Genomic DNA, 24,839 nt, shown 5'->3' with positions numbered 1-24,839 from the left:
CGTCCCTTCAGAAACAGCTGGCGTGCGACAGTGCCGCCGTGATGAGGGTTTTGGGGATGGCCCAAATGTTAGCTAATGGTGGCTCGGGCTCGACCGAGGCCCGGAAGGAGGCGGAGGCGGCAAAGAAGGCTGCCGAGGACAGGGTGAAGACCATGGAGGCTGATCGCAAGGAGTTGAAGAAAAAGATCGATGCGGTTCTGAAGCAGAAGGACGGGGAAATTGTGGCGGAGAAGAAAAAGCTTGCCGACCTTCAGCTTGAGTGGGCTCCCTCGGCTGACGAGTCGCCGGACGTGGCTGCTCTGCAGTCTAGGGCGGAGTTCGTGGAGAGGATAGATAGCCTGAAAATAAGCCTCGCTGACATGGCCGAAGTCGGCTTCGACCGTGCGGTTGGTCAGCTGAAACTTCTGAACCCTGGCCTGAAGGAGGATAATATTGGGCTTTCTTCGAAGATTGTGGACGGCGTGTTAGTGCCCGAGTCTCCGGGGAGTGAAGAGTAGATAGTGTGTCGTTGGGCCTGTGTGCCTGTCTTCTTCGGCCTGCGTGCCATTTTATATTTTGTTGGGTAATGCCCGGATTACTTTAGGGGCCTGCGCGCCCGGCATTTGATTGTAACCTTTGGACATCGTCGACCAATTTGGTCGGCAATTTTAATGTTTTATAATCTTGCTTGCTTATATCTGTTTATCTGCACCTTCAGTGTTATCATTGTATGCTCGTGGCTTGACAACTTTTCTATTGTGCTCGTAAGACGAGGTATTTCCCCCATACTTAGAATATTTTTCGATTGTTTTAGGTAACTGATGATTTACGCTCGGATACGCCGGAGAGTTACCTCTATACTTGTGATATTATCGGTTTTTATGGACTATGCTCGGCCTAGATTGATTGCCCGGGCGTGTTGAGTACGGTCCGGGTGCGCATAGTAGATGTGCGCTGGTAGCGAGTACGAGACCACGATTGGGGCCAAGTTCTCGCGGCGTGAACGATCCCATCGCGAGCTGGGGTTCTGCCGTGCAGGTACTTCCACGGAGGGTCTAGGTGTAGAGTCTTCCGTGTGGTCGGTCTTCCCGTTTTGTGGGGAAATCCGACCGTTGCTGTCGTGGAGTCCTCGCGTTTGTACCGATGACGCGGGTCCCTGCCCGGCTAGCGCCCGTGTTGGATACGGGTGTCCGGGGGCGTTAGGTTGGGTCTAACTGTAATAACGTCTGAGTTTTTCAGCGTTCCAAGGCCGAGCAAGTTTTACTCCGAGGAGATCCTCGAGGTAGTAGGCGCCGTTCTCGGTTTTATCGTAAACTCGGTACGGGCCTTCCCAGTTTGGGGCTAGTTTACCCTCGCGCGAATCCTTCATATTTCTGCGGAGCACCAGGGCGCCGACTTCGAATTCGCGCTTGATAACTTTGGTGTTGTAGCAGAGAGCTATCTGTTGTTTTAATTTTGCTTCTCGGAGGGAAGATCCTGTGCGAATCTCCTCGACCATGTCGAGCTCTTCCCTCATAGCTTCGTCGTTGAGCTCCTCTTCGAGGGGTGACTCGGTGCGCCGGGAAGGTTCTCGGATTTCCACGGGGATCACGGCTTCGGTGCCGTAGGTTAGCCTAAAGGGAGTTTCGCCTGTGCTCGAGTGGGGGATTGTCCTATATGCCCAAAGCACACTATGTAGTTCTTCGACCCAAGCTTTTTTGGCTTCGCCGAGTCTTCTCTTTAGTCCTCGGAGGATGACTCGGTTGGCTGCCTCGGCTTGTCCGTTTGTCTGAGGATGCTCGACTGAGGTGAAGTGCTGCTTCGTGCCGAGCTTGGCCACAAACTCTTGGAACTTTTTGTCGGTGAACTGGGTGCCATTGTCGGTGACTATGGCCTGAGGTACCCCGAAACGGGCTAGTATGTTTCGCTTGTAGAAACGGAGCACGTTTTGAGATGTGATCGTGGCGAGCGCCTCGGCTTCTATCCATTTCGTGAAGTAATCGACGGCGACCGCGAGATATTTATTTTGGTACGAGCCGACCGGGAATAGTCCGAGGAGGTCCATTCCCCAGGTGGAGAAAGGCCAAGGTGATGATAGAGATTTGAGTTCGTTGGGGGGAGCCAAGTGCATGTCGGCATGACGCTGGCATTTGTCGCATTTACGGACATGTTCTTTGGCGTCTTGTTGCATGGTTGGCCAATAGTAGTCGGCCCTGAGGGCTTTCCTCGCTAGTGATCGGCCGCCGAGATGCTGGCCATTGATCCCCTCGTGGAGCTCTTGGAGTATCTCAGATGCTTGCGATGTGTCGACACATTTAAGGAGAGGGATGGAGAAGCCTCGTCGGTATAGCTTGTTCTCGATGACTGTGTACGAGCAGGCTCGTCTCTTGATAGTTGAAGCTTCCTTCGCGTCGGTAGGTAGTTCGTCCTTGGTAAGGAAGTTATATACCGGGGTCATCCAGCAGTTGTCGTCCCCGATAGCGAACACTTGCAGAGCTTGCGCACTTTTGCTTATGCTCGGTCTGGGTAAGATTTCTTGGATTACCGACTTGTTTCCGCCTTTCTTTCTCGTACTCGCAAGTTTGGATAATATGTCGGCGCGTGAGTTATGCTCCCGGGGAATGTGCTCGACGTCTGCCTTTGTGAATTTTTTCATCTTCTCTCTGACGAGAGTGAGATATTCGGCCAGCGTGTCGTTTTTGGCTTGGTACTCGCCGCTGACTTGGGAAGCAACGAGCTGGGAATCGGTGTAAATCATGACCTCTCGAGCTCCTACATCCTCGGCAAGACGTAAGCCTGCTAGGAGAGCTTCGTACTCAGCCTGGTTGTTCGACGTGGTAAAAGATAAGACCAAGGATACTTCGATGATGAGCCCCTCTTCATTCTCTAGGATAATGCCGGCTCCACTCCCTGAGGTGCTCGAAGCGCCGTCCACGTAGATGGTCCATTTGTTTTCGGTGGGGGTCGGGCAGCTGGAAATAAAGGTCATCTCGGCCACGAAATCAGCGAGCGCTTGGGCTTTTAGTGCCTTCCTGCCCTCGTATTGTATGTCGAATTCCGAAAGCTCGAGGGACCATCTCAGCATTCTCCCGGCCATGTCTGGTCGGCTGAGAAGTTGTTTGATGGGTTGGTCTGTCCGGACGACAATGGTATGGGCGAGGAAGTAATATCTCAGCCTCCTAGCAGCTGTTATCAGAGCCAGTGCGACCTTCTCTATTTGTTGATATCGCACCTCGGGTCCTTGTAGGGCTTTGCTCGTGAAGTATACCGGTTTCTGCCCGTCTTCAGCTTCTCGGATCAAGGCCGCGCTGGCTGCCTCGTTTGAGACGGCCAGGTAGAGGTATAGGATCTCGTCGCTCTGGTCGGGATAGGACGGGCGGCTTGGAGAGAACTTGTTTGAGGTGGGACAGCGCTTGCTCGCATTCCTTGGACCATTCAAAGGTTGCTTCTTTCCGAAGTAACTTAAAGAATGGGAGGGCATGCTGGGCGGATCTCGCGACGAAGCGGGATAGTGCCGTGAGCATTCCGTTTAGTACTTGGATAGATTTTTTATTGACGGGGGTAGGGAGTTCTGAGAATGCTCGGCACTTATCGGGATTGGCTTCTATTCCTCGCTCGGTCAGATAGAAACCGAGGAACTTGCCTGCCCGTACGCCGAAGGTGCATTTCTCAGGGTTGAAACGCATCTTGCAGGCTCGGGCCTGCTTGAACACTCGTTCAAGGTGCGTTGTGTTGTCGGCGTCTTCCCGAGATTTGACGATCATGTCGTCCATATAAACCTCGAGGGTGTCGCCGATCTCTCCCCGGAAAACTTTGTTCATCATCCGCTGGTACGTAGCTCCGGCATTCTTGAGTCTGAACGGCATTACGTTATAGTAATAGTTGCCCGACTCGGTCATGAAGGCCGTGCATTGCTTGTCGCATCTCGCCATGGGAATTTGGTTGTAACCTGAATAAGCATCCATAAATGATAACAATTTATAGCCGGCCGAGTTGTCGACCAGTCTATCAATATTAGGTAAAGGATAAGCATCTTTGGGGCATGCCCGGTTAACATCAGTATAATCAACGCACATTCTCCATTTTCCATTAGATTTTTTGACAAGTACAACGTTTGAGAGCCAAGTTGAATATTTGGCCTCGGAAATAAAATTTGCCTCTAGGAGGTCTTTTACAGCTTTCTCGGCAGCCTCCGCTTTCTCGGGAGACTACCGACGCCTACGTTGAACTACTGCCTTTACAGCTGGGTCGATGGAGAGGTGGTGGCAGGCGACCTCAGGGTCGAGTCCGGGCATTTCCGTTGCACTCCAGGCGAACAAGTCGGCGTTGGCTTGAAGACATGCCACGAGCTGCTTCCTCGGAAGATCTGGGATGTCCTTGCCGATCTTTACCGCATTGTCGGGGTTGTCGCCCAGCGGGATGAGGTCGAAGTCTCCGTCTGGGATGGGCCTGACGGGGTGAGTTGCATTCGGCCTTCTTTCTTCGGCATTCTTCATCTCTTCGTCAGTAAACCGAGCATCTAAGTCGATGGAGCTGACGTTCGGTGGATGTTGATCTTCCTGAGGGTGACTGTCTTCGACCCTCGGCTTTTTGTTTGGATCTGATGGAGGGGCAGTCAGCTGCAACCCTTTCACGGAGGCGTCGAAAATCCTTCTGGCCGCTTCGATGTCTGCGTTGATGGTGACCACTCGTCCTCGCTTTGTGTAAAACTTTATTTTGAGGTGCACGGTGGAGGGGACGGCAGTGAGCTCGGCCAGAGTAGGACGTCCGATGATACAGTTTTATAGAGTCTTGCAGTCGATTACCAAGAATCTTGTCTTGACCTGCCTGGATGCCTCCCCTTCTCCGAAAGTGACGATCAGTTCGACGTATCCCCACGGCTTGGTGGTAGCACCGTTGAAGCCTTGGAGATCGGAACCCACATAGGGAGTGAGGTGCGAGTCGTCCAGCTGGAGTGTCCGGAACAAGTGAGAATACATGATGTCGACCGAGCTGCCTTCGTCGACCAGGACTCGACGAACGTCGAAATTCGCCATTCTGGCTCGGACCAGTAAAGGAATTGTGGCGTTCGGGGCGCCGCCCGACAGCTCTTCCAAGTAGAAAGTGATTGGGTCCGATTTCCCTCGATGCTCCGAATATGGTCGTCGGGGTCAGTGGTCCCGTCGTATTGGTCCAACACTGGCGGTTTTTCCATCCCCCGAGGGAGGTGGGCTCTCCGGATACTGCCGGACAAGGGGCTGCGGAAGTCCTCCTCGTCGCTTGTTCCCGGTGAAGTGTAGTGTCTGTTTCGCCGGGGTTTTCCTTGGTTATCGTCCGAACTGGTACGGTTGTCCCGAGGGGGACGTTCGCCAGGTTTCGGTGCAGCTTTGGAAGGGCCCCGATGATCCTGTTCGGGGGAGGGGCTTCTCGCTTCAGTGGCTTCTGGCCTCTGGTTCTTCTTGCTCTTTCTTGGCGGAGAACGGGAACGTGTCCTCCGGCGGCGATATCTTCTTGGTGGAGACCTTGAAGAGGATGGGGAACGCCGGCGGTACCTCCTTGGCGGTGAGCGCGAGGAGGAATAGGAGCGTGACCTGTAGTGCTTCCTCGGAGGGGAGCGACGTCGTCGCTGTCTTTCCAGCTCGTGAATTCGGTCGTCCTGAATTCGGAGGAGGCTGTTTGTTAATTGTATTTCTTTGAGCAAGCGGACGGTGATGGGGTCAGCGTCCTCGGGAACGTTGAGCAGCTCCTCTTCTTCTTCGTGACGGGCTCTCCGCCTTTCGGAGGTGTGGGTGAATGAGGAAGGAGCCTGCCCGTCTCTGGTGTCGGCCTCATTCACATTCTGGGCATGTTCTGGCCCATTGTGAGTTCGGTGCTGCCCGTCCTCCCCGTTCTGAACGTGTCCTTCGGGAGGGACTTGGTCAACATTCTGAACCTGTTGGAGGCCCTGCAGCTGCTGGATGCTATGGATCTGCTGCCTCCTAGGTGGTGAGGCTTCATGCCCGGGCCTTCTTTGCCCGGTGGGGGTATGCCGATTTCCCCCCTGTCGACGATGATTCGCCCCCTCACGGGTGGACTCGTCGATCAGGTGTTGCAGGAGGAAGGGATCAGCACTTGGGATGTTGTTGTCAGCCATGACGATTGGAAAAGGATTAGCTTTGATCTTTGTTTTTCTAAAGACGGGGAAGCAAGATTCCCACAGACGACGCCACTGATCGTACCTGATCAGGAGAATCGTCGTAGGCTGCTCGGACTGGATCTTCTAGGAAGGAGGAAGGGGGTGTACCTGCAAGGTACTCTGATGCCAAAGTAAGAAGACGAGCAAAGGAGTGCAAGTACTAGCTAAAGGTTAGAAGGAAGTGAATACCTGACCCTCTAGTTAAAGAGGGTATTTATAGCCCCCAGCGCTGGGCCATGATCTCGCTATTGGGTTGGACTCCCAAGCCCAACTAGGAGACTGCCAGGTTTCCTGAGCGGAAATATCGGAGGTGCGTGCATGCCCTCTGTCCTGGTTAACCGCTCCGAAGTTCAAGGGAGACACGGTCTTTTAGGAGCCACGTGGAATCCGTGTTGTTCGGAGGGTTGGATATGAAGGAGCCCTGCGCGGAGCAGGGTCCTCGGCAACGAAGGTGTTCGCGGGAATGTTAGTGCCGAGCATGTCGGGTGCCATATGCTCCGGGGATATGGGGCAGCCGAGCACGTCTAAGGTGGGCATCCTAGGTGCGTAGGAGGGTCATGGAGGAACGTGGGCCTCTGAGGTTTACTGGGCCGAAAACTATATTGGGCCTAACCTTGGCCCAGTCCAGAACACTTTTTATTATTGTTTAGTAGTAAAATACTACAATTGTTATATATTTTATTGTTTAATGACTTTTAAAGGTATTTATTATTGTTTGGGAGGTAACGATATATGGAATCAAACTTCAATTATCAACTAGGTATAAAAGTTTATAAATAATGTAGTAAATGAAATTGTAAATAAAATAGTAAATTATTTTTAAAAGATTATAAATAAAGTAGTAAATCAAACTAAAAAAATTATAAATAAAATACAATCTTTGATCTCTATTTTTATTATACTTATCTCGAATTTGAACTAACTTGGGCGTTGGAGAGCTAATCATACAGGTCCATTCCGCGTCGCCGTAATGGAGATCGGAGCCACCGTTCAAGATCATCAGTTATCTAACTGTATATATTTCTGGTTCTCGGGCGAAACTATGTCTAAAAGAGTCTATTCATCACGTCCTTTTACTTTAACCCGCCTCCATTCAAGTTCTTCTCTTTATCAAAACCTTATCTAATGTTGATTAGGGTGCAGACCCTGATGACATGAAGTCTACTTTAGGGTCTTGATTCTTCATAACCCTAATCTCATTTCTTGGTGGTCCAAGAAAAAACCTTAAAGGAGAGGTTTAGCATCGAGGCTAAATATGGAAGCTTGGAAAATCCAGTTTCAGAAGTTCTATGGATTAAATCTCTTCTAGAAGTTCCATGGGTGCTTACAAATTTGCCCCTCTGCTTCCGTAGATGTACATCCGGACGCATTATTTTTTACATTTGCGTGAAAACCTTCTGTAGATGCATATACATAACACTTTCGTATGTCTATCTACGGAATATACCAGATTCAGAATACCAGAAAAACAACATTTGCAACGATAAAAACAACATTCATAGATTGAAATCGGCATTACATATATAATTTCAACAACAAATTAAACATTGCACTTCAATATCCCGGTGGACGCTTGCACATCTCTAAGATTTGCTCAACCGTTCCTTGCACCTTAGCACATCTCTAAGATTTGCTCAACCGTTCCTTGCACATCTCTTAGAAACCTAGTGAAACAACTGGATCGAAATCATCAAAATGAAATCAATGAAGTCGCCATCGATTGTTTATTTATCCCAAAAATGGGAAAGGAAAACATCAAGTAAAAACCTAAAGGGAAACAAAGACAGGTCTTACGACCCAGAGAACCAGGTAAGGGTATCGGTTACGCAAGGAGAAGGGGTTAGCACTCCTCACGTCCGTCGTACTAGACGGGATCCGCTCTTGTTAGTCTAAATCTAAGGGTGTTATCTAAAAATCTAAACCTAAAAGCTAAAGGGAAACGCACGAAGAAAGAAGAGAAAAGAAACGCGGGGAAAAGAAATGAAATATATACAAGATTGTGCTCGTTCAGGCCCCGCGACCTAATGCCTACGTATCCCGATTAAGGAATCAGAGCAGCTGTAGTTCGGCCCAAAACATTTTGTGTGTGTGTGATGTTAAACGTTGCATTCCACTGCTGCTCGACCTTTGGAGACTTATACAATTGTCGTGGAACGGAGTTAACATGTGCATAAAAAGAAAATAAAAGAAAATCGAACAAAGCATTTTAAAAAAAAAAAAGAAAATATAAAAGATGAATATATACAAAAATAAGTAGCTAAAAAGGAAAATAGACAAGTTAAAATATTTTGGTGATTTTTTGATATGAAAATAAAAATAAAGCCTAAATTTAAAATAAAAGCATGTTTTTATATTTTTGTGATATCATGTATATGTTTTGAAAGTTAACAAATATCAAAATAAAAAATTAAAATGAAAACAAAATACAAAATAAAATAGAAATGGGCTTAAACAAAATAGAAGAGGTGTAATATGAATGGGGCGCTGGGCTTGTAATGGCAAGGCCCAAGTAGAAACAAACTATCCAGCCAGGGGGTTCACAAATCGTAGCAGGGTGTAAGAAGGAAAACGTGTTTGGGCTTAGATCCATGAGCCCAAAGAAGAATAAGAAAACCCTAGCAACTAAACAGATCCGCCCCTTGTTATCTTCATTCGGTCCTCCCCTGTTTCAAACTTTCTCTCAATGTTAAACTCTCTATCTAATCTCATAATCTCTCTGTTATGAACATAACAAAAATCCTAGAAAATTTCTCAATACTAAAATGGAATCAGAAAACTAACCGACTCCGGATGTGATTCATTTTTATGATTTTTCCGTTATGAATTTGCAAATGAATTGTGGGGATTTTTGAAATGGATGATGGTTTTTGTGCTGTGCTGAAAACGTGAGAGGCATGAGTTCTTCTTTTGGCTTTTTTTTGCTTAATTGCTCCTCGCCTATAAAACATAACAAAACTAAAGAAATAAAAGGTTAAAAAAATGATTTATAAATTCTAATTTTAAAAATTCAACTTAATTTTAAATTGAACTTTTAAAATTAAAAGTTATAAATCCACAAAATTAGTCATGAAAGAAATTATTAAATATGAGTGATCGAAAATGCAAATGATGCAAATGGAATGGGATCGTAGGGTAAAAATCAGGGTGCAACACCTAGATATTTTGTTTTCGTAGATGTACCTACGAAAAAATCCATAATTTACAATTTTTAAATGTTCGGTAGATACATTTATGGAACTTTCCCTGTAAGTTCTTTCAGAACAGAATAAAATTAGCTCCACGTAATTTATAAAGACATAAACACATACTAAACCTTCCATTGAAATTTATAATTAACAAAAAATGGTTATATTGCAATGTTAAAGAATGTATATATTACACTTTGAGACGACAAAACACATCAAAAGAACTATCATCGGCTAAATCTATCGGTGGTTCCAATTTTGACTTTTCCTTATTTGATTCTTTTTCGATGTTGTTCAATCTTTCGAATTCGTGCATCCTATCAATAAAAAGATCTGGCCACGTCTTGGCATCTTCGGTATGATGAAGCGCCCATTCCGGTGACGTAGGTGGTATTGGGCATCCCGGTTTCAAGTAAACTTGCACAAAATGACTCAATTTTGAAAGTGATCCAATACACATGATGCGGCCATTTGGATCTGTTGGTGGTGCGGTGCAGAGGGGGAAATAAGGTTTTCGAAAAATCATAACGCGTCAAGTCAATGCACACCCTTTTATACGCGCATGCAATAAGATGTCTCATTTTTTGGAATCTCATTCATTTTGACACTGGTGCGTAAGCGCCCAATCAAGAAACAAAAGCTTCGTTAACCGCTTTAAATTTAGCTTCCTCTCCATATAACCGCATGTACAAGTCTTTATGCGTCTTCAACTCTTGGATAAGTTGATGATAGACAAGAGTATGACTATCCTCTCCATTATCAAGCAACCCCAAGACGGCCCGGTAACCGCAATTACCGTCCCCGCAACATTGACGATCCGCTAGATGTATTTGTGCATAAAAACCGACATTTCTTCGATGAATGGAATTTTCAGTGGAATAGGCATTTCTTTGATGATTGGAATTTTCGGTGGAATAAGTGTCTGAGGCGGTTTGCTTATGTGAGCTCCTTTGTTTGAACTTGTTTGAGATTTTTGAGATATATGCGTCGGTGAGCCAGGAAAAATTTTATCGGCGTGCACACAATACGAAGGAGGTCGTGTAGTCGAGTTGTCATTTGGTGTAGGCTTCAATTACTTCGGAGCATCCTTTGGCTTAACCAGTTGAGAAGGTGGTTTCATATCATTTGTTTCGGGATACTCAATCTTCCGTAATTGTTCTTTGATGTGGAGTTACATGTTGTCATCGACCTTTGAAAACCTCTCTTGTATCACTTCCAATTCAGAAGTAATAAAGATATGCGACTTTTCTCCTTCGATGCAACCATCATCATCGAAACTAAGTCATTTCCAATGAGGGATAACTTCATCCATTCTTATAACCTGACCTAGTTCTATCTTTTCAGCAATAACACATGCACACAGGAGATCATATGTTTTAGAAATAGTGCAACCACACTTTGCGCTATCGGAACCTACAACTTCACCTTATTTGAACTCGTGAAAATATAGTTCAACCCGACCCGAGACACATTACCGATCAATTGAGACTAAAGTATGTTGTCCTTAAATCGATGTTCCAATACCGTAATACTCCGACCAAAAGTTATTTTGTATCTCATTGTGTTGGTATTTAATCATGAGATTTACAGAGTCTCAATCTCGACACAAGTCACCCTTGTTATTAGCCAACCAAATTTTCAAACTACCATGTGCCGACTCGACTATGTTGGTGGTTGTATTCCCAAGGTGTCAGACATTATCAGTCCATGCACACACAAAGTTCTCCTTCATCTTATCAAGAATGGTGCTTTCAACATATTTCAATAAATCGAAATACTTTTCACACACTTTCCGAAATTGGTATATAATTCTTTTGTTGAAGAATTTTCGATTCGACTCCATGCGTCCATTATTTGTTCAACAACCACACCAGCCTTCACCGACTTCCCATCTTCGGTCTCTACTTGTTTTGTCCCTTCCGCGGGTTTAACCTTACTTCTCACATTACATGTTATGTGATATCGACAAAGTAATATGTTAGAAGAATGAAACACCTTTGGCACTGCATTCATCAACGTGGTATCGCAGTCCGTAACAATTGGCTTAGGCATCTCTTGTTCCTTCATAAGTGATCGACTCACCTCTAATTCCCATGTAAAATTATCCTCTTTTTTGCACTCCAAAAAAGCAAAATCATTTGTGTATGTCTTCTCGGTGGATGTTACACCAACCATCTCAATATAACGGAAGTCTATACTTGTTAGTCTTGTAGGTAGAATCGAGAATGAGCACTGTCAAAAACGTGTTGAACAACTTTATCGAATTCGGATGAGTCCAAAAAATATCTCGGACCGTAACTCCATTGTCGCAAGTTCGGTACCGTAACACGTATTTGTTATCATCCAACAATTTCAATAATTGTTGCATCTCAGTTCTATCTCCCCTATTCTCCTTATTATTGCAGTACCGGATGTTATATACTTGCCTTATATTTGATATGTTGTTGGATTCCTTCCGTTTTCATGTGGCAAGTATATTTTTCGGTTGGACAAGATTCAAGGACATGTCACTAATTAATACATGTCTTCTCTTCTGGTTTGAGTCGACATACACTAAGATGACCTTGTAACTTTGAGCATAAATCATGGTTATGCAAACCACAAGTAACACTAAATTTCCACTTCTTGCTAGCCAACATATAACCACAGATTTTAAATGGACACACGCATTTTCTAGTATTCGTGTCGTCTCTTTTAAACTTCCTTAGAGGATTATGGTATTTTCTGCTTCTTTCGTACAACATTGTTACGAAAGTGTTTCTTCTTGCCGTACCATTATCCGATCTTCCTATTACCACACCAAAACCAAGGTTTGTTGCATTCATACGAATCCATGTGAGCATGCTTTCACGATCATCAAACTCTTGCTTGTTATTTAAGTCACCGCCGACATCTACCGCTTTTACAACTACCCCTTTAACATTTAGAGAAACAATTGCGGAAGGAGCTAATTCTCTTGGGATATTGTCGGGGTGCACCATACCTATTTATAAACAATAACACAAATAACACGAAATCACAAGACTATTGGAAAAAACAGCACATACACGTTCTGTAGATGCACCTCTGAAATATGTTCATCTTCAACATGTTCCGTAGATGTACATACGGAAGCAACGTTATTTTTTTTAACAGAAAATTGATTCATAATGTGAACAATACAATGGACAAAGATGATTATTTACCTGAAACTGAGTCTTCTCTTGCTCCCTTTGATTTATTGCACCAAAAAGTTGGAGTTTTGATGTGAAAAATAATATTGATAATGTAGAGTTTTTAGGTTGTGTTGAAGTGAATGTTAAGAAGAAATGTAACAATGGGGTGATCTTGCTTGTTCAAACTATATCAGATACTTCCGTAGATACATCTACAAAAAATCTTGACGCTACGCCGTTCCATAGATACACCTAAGAAAAAATCCCTAAATTGAATTAATTTGTATTTCTCCCAACGTTCACTAGTTTAAAATGCTTTCGTATATGCATCTCTGAAAAAATTCAAATTTTAACAAAAAAATATGATTTCGAATGTGCATCTACAAAAGTAGGGGGCATAATTAAAATTTCGCCAGATGCCTAAGAGAATCAGGGTGTAATGAGATATTCTCAACTATTATACAAAGCACTAAATAAAAGCAATTTTACAAATTTATAATGAGACCATGATCAAGGTGTTATAAATAAAAATAAATAAAGGGAAATCATTTATTGCTCTATGGTAACATATCAAACAGGTCATGTAAATTGTGAAAAATTCTGCCGAGGGACATCCCCAAATAATAAAACCAAAACCAAAAGAAAAACTTTTTTTTTCTAAGTGCAACTTGCACCTTTGTGGATGTTATGTCTCTCAGAAGTGAACAAAATGAATGGGAGAGGCTCATAATCAAAAGAGTTTTGGGACATCTGCAAGACTTCACTCTAGGTATGTATTCCACATAAGGTGCAAACAAACTTGGCTTCACCAAGACCTCTTCAGGGTTTTATAAATCAAACCACCAAATCACCGAATGCACAGACTACTGGTCATCAACTCAGTTGTGGTGGCACGGTCTTCAAACTTCGCATCCATTCACAAAAACTCGGATCGTCAAAGTGAACAAAATTGCTTTTCAGCTTTGTTCGCTGTTCTGATGTTAATGTCCTAAGTTGTGGGAACCTTGCCTCCTGTAAAGAAATTGCATCATTCAGTAAATAGGTGATTTATTTAGAACAATGAATTTCGAGTTTTGCACATCAAAGGTAGTGTTGTTCACCTGCTCATAAGGTGGATCCTTGTGAGCTGGTATGAGACGAGAGACAAAATATCGAGCCTGCGAGCTACCCTCCTGTTTTCAAATGTAAACTCTGAGTTATATAGTTTTCTTTACAAGCAGAAGATGGCACAGAGAACTAATAGTAAAGAAGAAAATTAACCTTGAATGCGAGGATGCGAGGAGCTGGAAAACGGAACTCGGTCAGCTCTTCAGCCAATGTCCTGCACGCAGCCAAAGCAGCGGCACTTTTTCCTTCATCAGCTACAAGTTCAGCACCCTAGAAGATCCATCCATAAAATATCTCAGGAGAAAAACAAATGGAAAAAGAATTTGAAAATTCTAAATAGAAAACGAAAATAAAAATATGTTTGACCATACAAAATGTCCAAAGAACTACCACAAGCTTAAGATATAGAATATAATACAAGCAAAGTTTCAGCATCATCCTGGCTTTAATTGTAATTTAACAACATAGTTGTGCACATGGTTGTATGCCATTGAGACTGAATGACAGAGCTGTATAAACACTACTGCTGATTTGGCCTTGAAAAGCCATTCCACCAAAACCACAGTTATTTATGGCAATCAGCATTTTAACATAAGAAAAATAACAAAGAACAACAATAATCAAGTAAATTAACAAATGTATAAGATAAAATACACTCATGTATAAAACATAACAAAAGTCTCGTTGGTTCTAACAATCATCCAAAAACCAAATGCTTCACATGTACAAAAGCAACATCAAAAACTTAAGCATACAAGTTTCTCAAACAAAAAAGTTTATTAAGAGACTAAGAATGGAGTTTTTGTAGGTTGCAAGTTGCAACAACCATTGGTTGACCATCTCTCACCGGCCCACAATTGCTGCTGGAATGGCAGCCACTGGCATGGTGACAAAAAAAAGTAGGGTGGCCTTCCCATTCAAAAGAACAAGAGAAGAAAGGAAGATGAAAATGAGAAACAATGAAGACATCACCCATGTGCCCACTTTCTGTGGCTCAAACATATCGCATCACTCAATACTGCACATTATTAACAAGTGTGACCAGACCAACTATGGTTTCTACATTCTATAATGCAATGACATTTCAAGTCCATTACCATTAGAGGTTAAACAACACGAAGCAAATTTAAAAACAATTTAAGCATTTGCTGGCGGCAGGATAGCAAATGCATTATAACTGATTTAGATTATTACCTAACAAAAACCTCTAAACCATGAAATGACAATAACTGCAAGTAATCTATCCACAAGGTCAACTAAGAAAACGTAATGCTGGAACAGATAAGAGGAGGCATACCAGCCAAATGAAGACATCGGTGCCATGGTCAAGAACAACAGCAGTATCAGACTGCATAGCAAGATCATAAGCTGGTAGCTCCTCAAAAGTTCCCCCCTCCCTGTGCATTAGACAACGAGGAGCCACCATTCTGAGCGATAGATCAAAGGATGCATTTAGAAACAGGTTCCTCAGCACAGACCTCTCATCTTCATGGCCAATAATACATCCCAATAGTGGCCCTCTCCTGAGATGGAAAAGGAGCTCCGGTAAGAGAGACAGCTCTTTTGGGAAGCAATGGAGTTTAGATTTGGGTAATTGGGTGCCAAATTTTAGACCAATATCCTTGATTCTTTCATCTATCGTTTTCCGCATCTCAACAGCAACAGATTGGTTTTTCGCTCGTAACAGAGTTCTCTTTGCAATGAGGACTGCAGCAACTTCATCCTGAACACTCTCGAGATATCCCGAAACACTGTCTACTGTAGGCAATCTTACAGTAACAACCCTTGAAACATCAGCCTGATACACATTTGAATACTGAATTGCAAACTGGAAAAAGACATAATCGCTTTTGATATCTCCTTTGGTTTCCATAGAGAGAGAAAAGCTCTGTGTCTCTTCAACACTTAGCATTTGGATATAAAGTGCGGTGTCATTTTTAAATGTTTCATGGGTGTCTACGTGTGACTCTTCCCCTGGACCCACAACTTGTGTAATGAGAATATCATCTGATGTCCGCAATTCTAACAATCCATGGGAGCCTGCTGATCTGGAAGATGCCCTTTGTAAATTAACACCAAAAGCTTCTCCAAAATCATCATGAAGAACCAAAACTCCACCTGATGCTTTTGCAAGAGGATGTAAGATAGGAACTCTTACAGGGCATGTTCCAGCACATAAAATATCTACCAATACATTGTGTCGATGAGCCTCGCGACCTAAATTCTCCATCCATTTTAATGCTGTCTTTTCCATATACGGATAATTAGGGTGGTTGAAAGAATGAGGAACAGATCCAGGCCCATAAGTGTTCGGTCCACCAGCACAAACAATAATTCTACTATTGCCCCCTGACCTTTTGACTACCCCTCTGGACAGATCAGCAGATGGCCCCTGAATTATAGCAAGAGCAACCTCAACCGCGGTTCCTAGGCACCGATCTCTGGAAGCTTCTGGTACATTCAACTTATATGGCCTCAATGATGAAAACACGGAATGTGCTACAGCCAGTGAAGCATGCATGGGAGACAAATATATACCGGTACCATAAATCAAAGTTTTCAAAGATTCCTGACTTGCTGACTTGTCCCCGGGAAGCACGTCAGCAGACGCAACTGACTCTTCTACAAAGTCATACACTGATACAGTACGGCCGTATAGTATAATTCCTAATCTTGTTGTTGGAGGGAGAGAATCAACGAACGCATGCAAAGAGCTCTGAAGATGGTGCAAGTGAGGTTCATCTAAACATTCATCTATTACAAGAACTACTAGTGCAGACATTCTGGAATCTGAAACTGGAACAAAACCAGGTCTCTTGGTCCCAGTTTGAACAAAGTCAACCATTGGAGAAGCTAGTTCAGGAAATCTGTGAAGATCCTCCTTGTTATGTGCAATATACTCACCATCACTTCCATTCAGTTTTCGACATATAACACACTGCCACTGGCCTGATCCAAGCAATATGTTGCAATATATATTTGCATATGCCCCACAGCTCTGACAGCGATGGGGATCACGCTGTATTACCTGGGGGCCTGTTGACACCTCCCTCCCAGGAGAGACCAATGCCCCGAAACCCAAACTGGGTACATTAGCCTGCTTCTTCTGCTTCAATACCTATTTATCAAATGGGAAAAAAAACAAGTTTACACATTAAAACATATATAATTGAATGAAAAGAATATACTACAACAACAACAATAACCAAGCCTTATGTTCTATCCAAGTTCATGCTTCTATCCAAATCATTAATCTCGAGATCTTTCTTAATAACTTTTTTTATAGTTTTTCTTGGTCTCAATTTATCAACTATTAATTCAATATAGGACTCCATGTCATGATTATGAATTATGGTCATGTTTGGATAAACAACTTAATGAAGTCGTTATAGGATAAGCTCTAATTATATATAAGTGCTATGTGTAAGTTGTTTCAATAACAAAGAATAAACAAGTAAGCTGTAGAGCTTACAAAAATAAGCTGAAAAATCTTGCAATTACTTAAGTCAGTAGATATGTTCAAAAAAGTAAATACAAACACGCTTAAATGTAAATCAGAACTCACCTTATGAGCTGAAAAAAGTACAAAGGAAGGCTCCCCAAGTGAAACATGGTCACCAACACTATCAGAAACTTGTGGCAACAAATCAAACGATCCATTCGTATACTGCGGTGGCGACGAAGCTGGCAAAGAAGAACCGGAAGAAAGAGCAGGCGGCTGAGGCGAAGCAGGCGAAGTTCGAAACGGAACAGCCGCAGGCCGAACCGGCGACGTAAAAACAGGCGGTCCAGGAGGAGTACTCATGTGAGGAACAGGACTTCCACTTGCAACAGCCCCATTGGCAGGTGATAGTGAATTGGAATGAGGTGAGCCTTGATCTTTGTGCAAATGTAACAAAGGTGGAGGAAAATTATGTGGAGGGGTAATTGAAGAAGTCTTGTCAGGGTTTGAAGGGATGAACCCAACATTAGGTTGTGTTGGGTTATTAGCCATTGAAAATTATAAAAACACTTACAACAAAAACAAACCCAGAATCAAGAAAATATATTTATTTATCAAAGATTACAAATTTTGCAGAAACCAGATGAAACCCCCACATCTGCATGAAAGATTTGAAATTGAATAAAAGAATTAGGGTTTTAGATATGGTGATCGAGGATCAAGAAATGAACGAAAAATCAAGATTTGAGAAATGCGTACCTGAGAGAAAGAAAGTGGGAAATTGGGATCGGGGAAGATGAATGGTTTTCTTTCTTTCCCTCACTCTTTCACTCACTCCGATTCAGAGGATTTGATTGGGTTTTTTACATGAAGAAAAAAACATGAAACAACTTCAACTCAATTCAACCTCGGTTTTTTTTTACGTTCGTGTTTGGGGTTTTTTTTCTCTCTCACGTGAGTAGCATGCCACGTCACTGCATCGTTACAGAGGAGGTCCAATGGGAAGCACGGAAACACGTGTGTCGCTGCCAACTAATAACGATATTTTATTTTTTAAATTGTGTATCTTTAATAATATGATAAACATATATTAATATTTAAAAGTTAACAGCCGAATATCAAAAGCGCATCTGGTGTAGTGGTATCATAGTACCCTCCCACGGTACTGACCAGGGTTCGATTCCCTGGATGCGCAATTTATATTTTTTTTGAAATTTTGATTTATGTTGATTTTGTAAGATTAACATCTATACACTGACTGTGTAAGAATTTTTTGTAAGAATTTTTTATACGTGTATTTAATCATATTGTGCCATATAAATATTTGTAGAATTTATAAAAATTATGTTTGTTAATTTGTGATATTTTTTTGTGTTCGTTTTATCATTTAAAATAATATCACTCAATAATTAAACGTGTTCGTTTCGAGTTAAAAATTTACATTGTTAGATAGGGCCAGTTCTGACTTTTTAGAAGTCCGGAACAAATGAAAAAAATGGACTCTTAATAAAAAAAATTGAGTTTCACTCAGCCTCTAAAATGAAGAAGAATTTCAGAGACAAGATCAAAAATATAAAATTTTGGTTGTTTCTAACAACAAAAAGAATTTCAATTCAGATAAGAGTTTTTAACAAAAATTTGATAATAAGTTAGTTAATTGTATGATAAATTTTTAAATATTTAATTATAACACATAAATATAAAATTATAAAGATTATAAATTAAAATTTATACTAATATAAATTTAACATGATTATATTGTTTACCGAAATTTCATTTAGAAGTTTTTTTTTAAAATAAAATATTTCTATCCTTTTTAAATTGTGGTTTAATGAATGAATGTTTATAAATTAGTGCTATAATTAGTATAATTATTAAATTATATTTTTTATTTATAAGAATTGGTAATTTATATAATACAAAAATATTATTTTTTTCTTAAGCCTTAAAATTGCTCTATAATATAATTGGCCACAGAAAAATGAATAAATGAGTACACTTTTTTTTCCATGTTTGGTGATACATAGCCCTAGTGATGCAAGTAAAAAGAATTTATTTTTACTGCAGATATATTAAGGAAAAGAAAGTTGGTAAAAAAAGGATAGGGGGACCAGACTAAAACTCTATCAATAAGTCACAAATCTAAAGAACGACATGTCGAGTCTGTTCTTTACAAAATTAGCCCTTAAAAAGGAGGGGATGGAAGAAAAAAAGTATAATCAGGTAAAGATAACCCATGATTAGCAAGTGCATCCGCAACTACTCTCTTTTCTAAAGATATGAGAAACCATAAAATTCCATCTAGGAACAATATTTATACAATTCAACCATCTATTTCGAATTTGCCAAGGAACTTTAAGCGGAGAATTAAACATTTTGACAACCGCTGTCGAGTCCGTCTCCAACCAAATATTATTCCAATTTCTCTCAAAAGCGAACTCAATTGCAAGAATAGCAACGTAGAGTTCAGCTGTGAGAGAGTTGGCACCACTCAAAGAAGAAGCGAATGCTCCCAAAAAAACGTCGTCACGGTTTCTACCAATGCCACCACAACCAGATAAACCCGAAGATACAACGGCACCGTCACAATTAAACTTAATCCAACCTCTAGGAGGGGGCTTCGAAATAACCTCCAATATATTTTGTGCTCTAGGCAGACGAATAGTGACATTGAACTTTTTTATAATCATAAAATCATCCATATTAACATATGAGGTAGCAGAAGAACAGTTCCCCGCCAATGAGACAGCGACAAGAATGTAAGAAATGGAAGAAAAAACTGAACAGAAGTTGTTATGAAATCTAACCTTATTCCTTGCCATTCAAATAGCATTGAGAATGAATATGAAAGCAACTATCAAAACCGTTTTGCATTGGGCATAATAAGTCTTTCTACAAATACTCCAAATATCGCACCATCCAGAGATAGGGAGGGGAAGATTGAGAATGGTTTGTAACCATTTCCAAATATAAGAGGCATAAGAACAGTAAAAAAAGATATGTTGATTTGTTTCTTCTACCGCACAACATAAGACACATTTGGAGGTCATAGCGAAATTCTGACGTCTCCATTGTTCATCCGTAGGCACCTTCCGGTGCAAAAGTCTCCAAACCAAACAAGATTTGGATGGAGGAATTGATTTGGCCCAAATCCACCGCCAACACTCCTTCCGATCACCTTTCAGCCACTTAAACTCATAAGCAATCTTAGCGGATAAATCTCCAGACTGAGAATGAATAAACTCTCATATCATGCCAACGATCAATAGGAATGAAACACTTTGAAATTTGCATCTGCAGATAAGCAGGAATGGGAGTAAAAACTTTAGGGAAGACCCATTTGCCATTAACAATGATGTTGCGGACATTTTGATCAATAATCAACACCGGATCAGCCAAACCACACGACAGCGGTGCACCACACCAATTATCAAACCATAAACTAATATTTGCACCATTACCCAGACACCATGAAAAGTTAGCAAAAATAGTGGACACCTCCGACCTGACGCTAGACCAAATAGAAGAGAAAATATGATGATTTATCATCCTATTCTTTCTCATAACTCTCTGTCTCATGAGTACAGCCCAAGATTTCGAGGAAGAAAAAAGATCCCAAACCAGCTTGAGATTCGATGCTTCATTAAGCTTAACTACCGATCTAAGCCCAATACCGCCCTCATAAGTAGGAAAGACACATAAAACTCCAAGCCACTGCAACCACTTTGCTTTTAGAGGATTTTCCACTCCAAATGAAGCACATATCCGCACACTTAATACGAAGAATAAGAGAAATCGGCCACGAATAGATGGACATGCTTTGAGTTAGCATTTCTTGTATAGTGGACTTCACTAACTCCACTAACTCCACCCTACTTACAAAGGACAAAAGGGAACCTTTCCAAGAAGACAACTTTGTAATGATTTTTTTTGGCTATAGGTTGTAAAAAGGCAGCTCTCGGTTTACCTTTGAAAATCGGGACGACGAGGTAAGTGAAAGGTTGAGAACCTAATTTGAACCCCGATAATGCAGCCATAATGTTCAGCCTAGAAATAGACATCGCTCCTCCAAAAATGAAAGATTTGTCACTGTTCACCACTTGGCCCGAGACTGCAGCATAAGCCTGAAAAGCGGATATGAGAGTTTTAACATTTGAAAGTTTACCTTTACAAAAAATGAGCATGTCATCCGCGTACAGGATGTGAGACGACACTAGAGAGTTGTTAGGCCCCTTGATTAAGTCCAGATTATGGGAGGAAACAAGTTGTTGGAGCAGCCTACTAAGAACCTCTTCGGCGAGGAAAAAGAGCATGTAAGTAAAAATAATAGAAATATTGGAAGTCAGTATTGAACCGTAGACAATGTTATCCTATAGTTACACATGTGCCGCTGTAATGCATGTTCTAACTTGTAAATAGAATTCGTGTAGATTTATATATTTTACATATACAATATTATAATATTTTAAGCCCCCATTTTCTAGGAAAATTGTACCTCGCACCCCTATCATTATCCCTCTACCCCTACATTTTTTAAAATATTCCAATTATATCCTTTTAATTTATAAAATAATTTTATTAATTAATATTTAACATTTCACACCCCTGCCAAAATGCATAGGATAACTTGCAATCAAATTTTCCGAGTTGTAATTTTTCTTCACCGGATAACTTGCAGTCAAGTTATCTGGTTTGTAATTTTTCTTCACCGGATAACTTGCAGTCAAGTTATCCGGTTTGTAATTTTCCTTCACCGGATAACTTGCAGTCAAGTTATCCGGTTTGTAATTTTTTTTACCGGATAACTTGCAGTCAAGTTATCCTATTTGTAGTTTTTCTTCATTGGATAACTTACAGTCAAGTTATCTGGTTTGTAATATTATAGATAACGATTTTATTTACTTTTGGCCACGATTTTTCCTTGTTGCCTAAACTTTTTTTATTTTTTATTTTACTTACTTTTGGGCACGGTTGGTCCTTGCTGCCTAAACTTTTTTTTTTTAATTTTCGGATTAGTTAAAAACTATACACCATCATCATTTTTAAATGGTTTTAGATTTTTTCCTAACAACCCTTTCATGTTTCCATCATATTTTGACTTCATCAAGATTAAATGTAATGTCTGTAACGCCGCAAACTACTTTCAAGATTACTGATTGACCACACAACGTGTGGGTGAGGAAAATGTATGATGAAAAGACTCGTGTTGGTTTGTGGGGTTAGTCGGTAATCCTGAAAGTAGTTTGGGCGTTGCAGACACTATATTTAATCTTGATGAAGTCAAAATATGATGGAAACATGAAAGGGTTGTTAGGAAAAAAAATCTAAAACCATTTAAAAATGATGATGGTGCATAGTTTTTAACTAACCCGAAAATAAATAAATAAATAAAAAGTTTAGGCAACAAGGAACAACCGTGGCTAAAAGTAAATAAAATAAAAAAGTTTAGGCAACAAGGAAAAATCGTGGTCAAAAGTAAATAAAATCGTTATCTATAATATTACAAATCGGATAACTTGATTTCAAGTTATCCGGTGAAGAAAAATTACAAATCGGATAACCTGACTGCAAGTCATCCGGTGAAGAAAAATTACAAACCGGAAAACTTGATTGCAAGTTATCCGATCCACTTTGGTAGGGGTGTGAAATGGTAAATATTAAATAATAAAATTATTTTATAAATTTAAAATGTAAAGGTAGAGGGATAATGGTAGGGGTATGAGGTATAATTTTCATTTTCTAGAGGCCCTGGATTGTGGGCCTGCTTGCCCGGGCCCTGGGCCTATCCTGTTGTTAGAATATTTTATAAGAAACAAGTTAACTCGTGTTTGTTATAAGTTTGAAAATAATTATTTGTAAGTATAAATATTCTAAAGAACTAATTTCTTATAACTTTATATTCCCATGAAATTACTTTTAGGTAAAAGAATCGGAAAATGGCTTCCCATAAAATTTTATAATTTTTTTTTAAAATTAATTAAAACCACAAAATTTTCAAGGAATGTTATAATGTTTGCCAAAATATCTTGGAACAAATTTTCTCCCAGTGTCATATAGACGCCTTTTAAAATATCCTATAAAAAAATTGCATTCTCTAATATTTAAAGATTCTCTTATTTTTTATCTTTATCACTTGAAGTCATACAAAAATTGACGTGGCAAATTGAACCGACACCATTTCCTTCATAGCTCTAGCACCTTACCACTGGGCTAGAGTGAACGTTAATTTTTGTGCTTTTAATTGATGTTATGGCATGTTTATCTTACTGTAACATTGCTTTCATCTACATAGTCAGATAGAAACAAATTTTAATAAATGTATGAAATTAATTTAACTAACATCATATTATAAATATTTTACTAATTAATATTAAATAAATTAAATATTAAATAATAAAACATTTTAAATAATAAATTGAAATCAGATGTAATTTTTTAATATATTTTAAATTGATATCAATTAATGTTATATATTTATTAAATAAATTGAAAACTATATAGGACCTTAAAAAAATATTAAAATGTATTAAACTAGTAACAAACCCGTGCGTCTGCACGGGTTCTGATACGGGACGCGCATTTGTTTCAGATTTATATTTTTTAATAGAAAAATGTTTGGTACCTGTAAAAAATAATAATGGAATGTATAGGAAAAAAATCTGGTACCCGTGAAAAAATAATAATTGAATGTATAGAAAAATATCTTGTACCCGTGAAAAAATAATAATTGAATGTATAGAAAAATTTCTAGTACCCATGAAAAAATAATAATTGAATGTATAGAAAAATGTCAAGTACCCGTGAAAATAATAATAATTGAATGTATAGAAAAATGTGTGGTACCCGTAAAAAAATAATAATTGAATTTATAGAAAAATGTTTGGTACCTATGACAAAATAATAATTGAATGTATAAAAATGTTTGGTACCCATGAAAAAATAATAATTGAATGTATAGAAAAATGTCTGGTACCCATAAAAAAAATTGAATGTATAGAAAAAAGTCTGGTAGCCGTAAAATAATAATAATTGAATGTATAGAAAAATGTCTGGTACCCGTAAAAACATTTCGATCAATAAAATTTTCAATACAAAATATAATTTTGTTATTAAATATGTTATTAGAAATGTTAGATGAGTTAGATATGTAAAAAAAAATGATGCAGAAATTTGTTGTGTTCCTAAGAAAGTGCATGTCTGTAAATCATGTGCAATATGAAAACAACAGGTGAAGCAACTGTATAAGAAAATAGGTATGAAAAAAAAAAAGGCTGGATGCAGAGCCTATCCACGTGTATAAACATATTACTATATCTTAAAAGTTAAATTAGTATAATAATTAAGTATAAGAGATTTAAATAAAATTAGACAACAATGATGGGTAATAAGATTTATTTTGGTTAGTGATAATGGGATCAAGTGGTTGACAATGGAGATAGATTACATTTGTCTATTTTATTTGTACCTCTCACGTAAAAAAAAATAGTAAGATAAATAATTACAAAATAATTTTATATTATGAACATTTACTATTGTTTAGATAATTTGTCTCAACAATTTATAATTATCAAATAAGATTTTAATATGTATTTTAATATATTATAATATTATAAATTATAATTATTTATGACCTATGATTCATTGATTTATGGAAGAAAAAATTGATGAAGGGCCTGGTTTATGTTGTATAGAAAGAAGGTGGAAAGAAAATGAAGAATGGTGTGTGATGGAGAAAAAGAATTTCTGAGTAAAAACCAAATAAATGAATATTACGGTGAAGATAGAAAAGTAGAATTTTGATTAGATATTTCAAACTTTTGAAATCTAAAAATAAAATA

At 39.9% G+C, this 24,839-nt stretch overlaps 2 protein-coding genes and 1 non-coding gene across 3 annotated transcripts; 1 reads left to right on the top strand and 2 right to left on the bottom strand.

Moving 5' to 3' along the window:
• Nucleotides 1-12,887: 12,887 nt before the first annotated feature.
• Nucleotides 12,888-17,920, bottom strand: LOC131610479 (protein transport protein SEC23 A-like). The gene is made up of 6 exons (XM_058882436.1): nt 17,761-17,920; nt 17,125-17,659; nt 14,857-16,677; nt 13,713-13,829; nt 13,553-13,624; nt 12,888-13,463 (listed from the first exon to the last, which is right to left on the bottom strand). The coding sequence occupies exons 2-6, from the start codon at nt 17,551-17,553 to the stop codon at nt 13,326-13,328; spliced, it is 2,577 nt and encodes an 858-aa protein (XP_058738419.1). The 5' UTR covers nt 17,554-17,659; nt 17,761-17,920; the 3' UTR covers nt 12,888-13,325.
• Nucleotides 17,921-18,125: 205 nt separating this feature from the next.
• On the top strand, nt 18,126-18,196 carry TRNAG-CCC (transfer RNA glycine (anticodon CCC)). The gene has a single exon. It is a non-coding gene; the product is annotated as a tRNA-Gly (tRNA).
• Nucleotides 18,197-19,241: 1,045 nt separating this feature from the next.
• On the bottom strand, nt 19,242-19,823 carry LOC131614979 (uncharacterized). Its single transcript, XM_058886502.1, has one exon. It carries the CDS (start codon nt 19,821-19,823, stop codon nt 19,242-19,244), a length of 582 nt encoding a protein of 193 aa, XP_058742485.1.
• Between the last annotated feature and the right edge of the window lie 5,016 nt (nt 19,824-24,839).

Source organism: Vicia villosa, linkage group LG6, assembly GCF_029867415.1.
Source record: "Vicia villosa cultivar HV-30 ecotype Madison, WI linkage group LG6, Vvil1.0, whole genome shotgun sequence".
Taxonomy (NCBI): Eukaryota; Viridiplantae; Streptophyta; class Magnoliopsida; order Fabales; family Fabaceae; genus Vicia; species Vicia villosa.
Note: the sequence above shows the minus strand (reverse complement) of the source record. Positions and strands in the feature narration are given on the sequence as shown.

Excerpts from the sequence above, each read along its gene's own strand:
- LOC131614979 (XM_058886502.1), bottom strand. The coding sequence starts at position 19,823 with ATGGCAAGGAATAAGGTTAGATTTCATAACAACTTCTGTTCAGTTTTT.
- LOC131610479 (XM_058882436.1), bottom strand. The coding sequence starts at position 17,553 with ATGGCTAATAACCCAACACAACCTAATGTTGGGTTCATCCCTTCAAAC. Across the intron at positions 16,678-17,124 it reads TACTTTTTTCAGCTCATAAG|GTATTGAAGCAGAAGAAGCA; the intron begins GTGAGTTCTGAT and ends TTTGATAAATAG. Across the intron at positions 13,464-13,552 it reads AGGATCCACCTTATGAGCAG|GAGGCAAGGTTCCCACAACT; the intron begins GTGAACAACACT and ends ATTTCTTTACAG.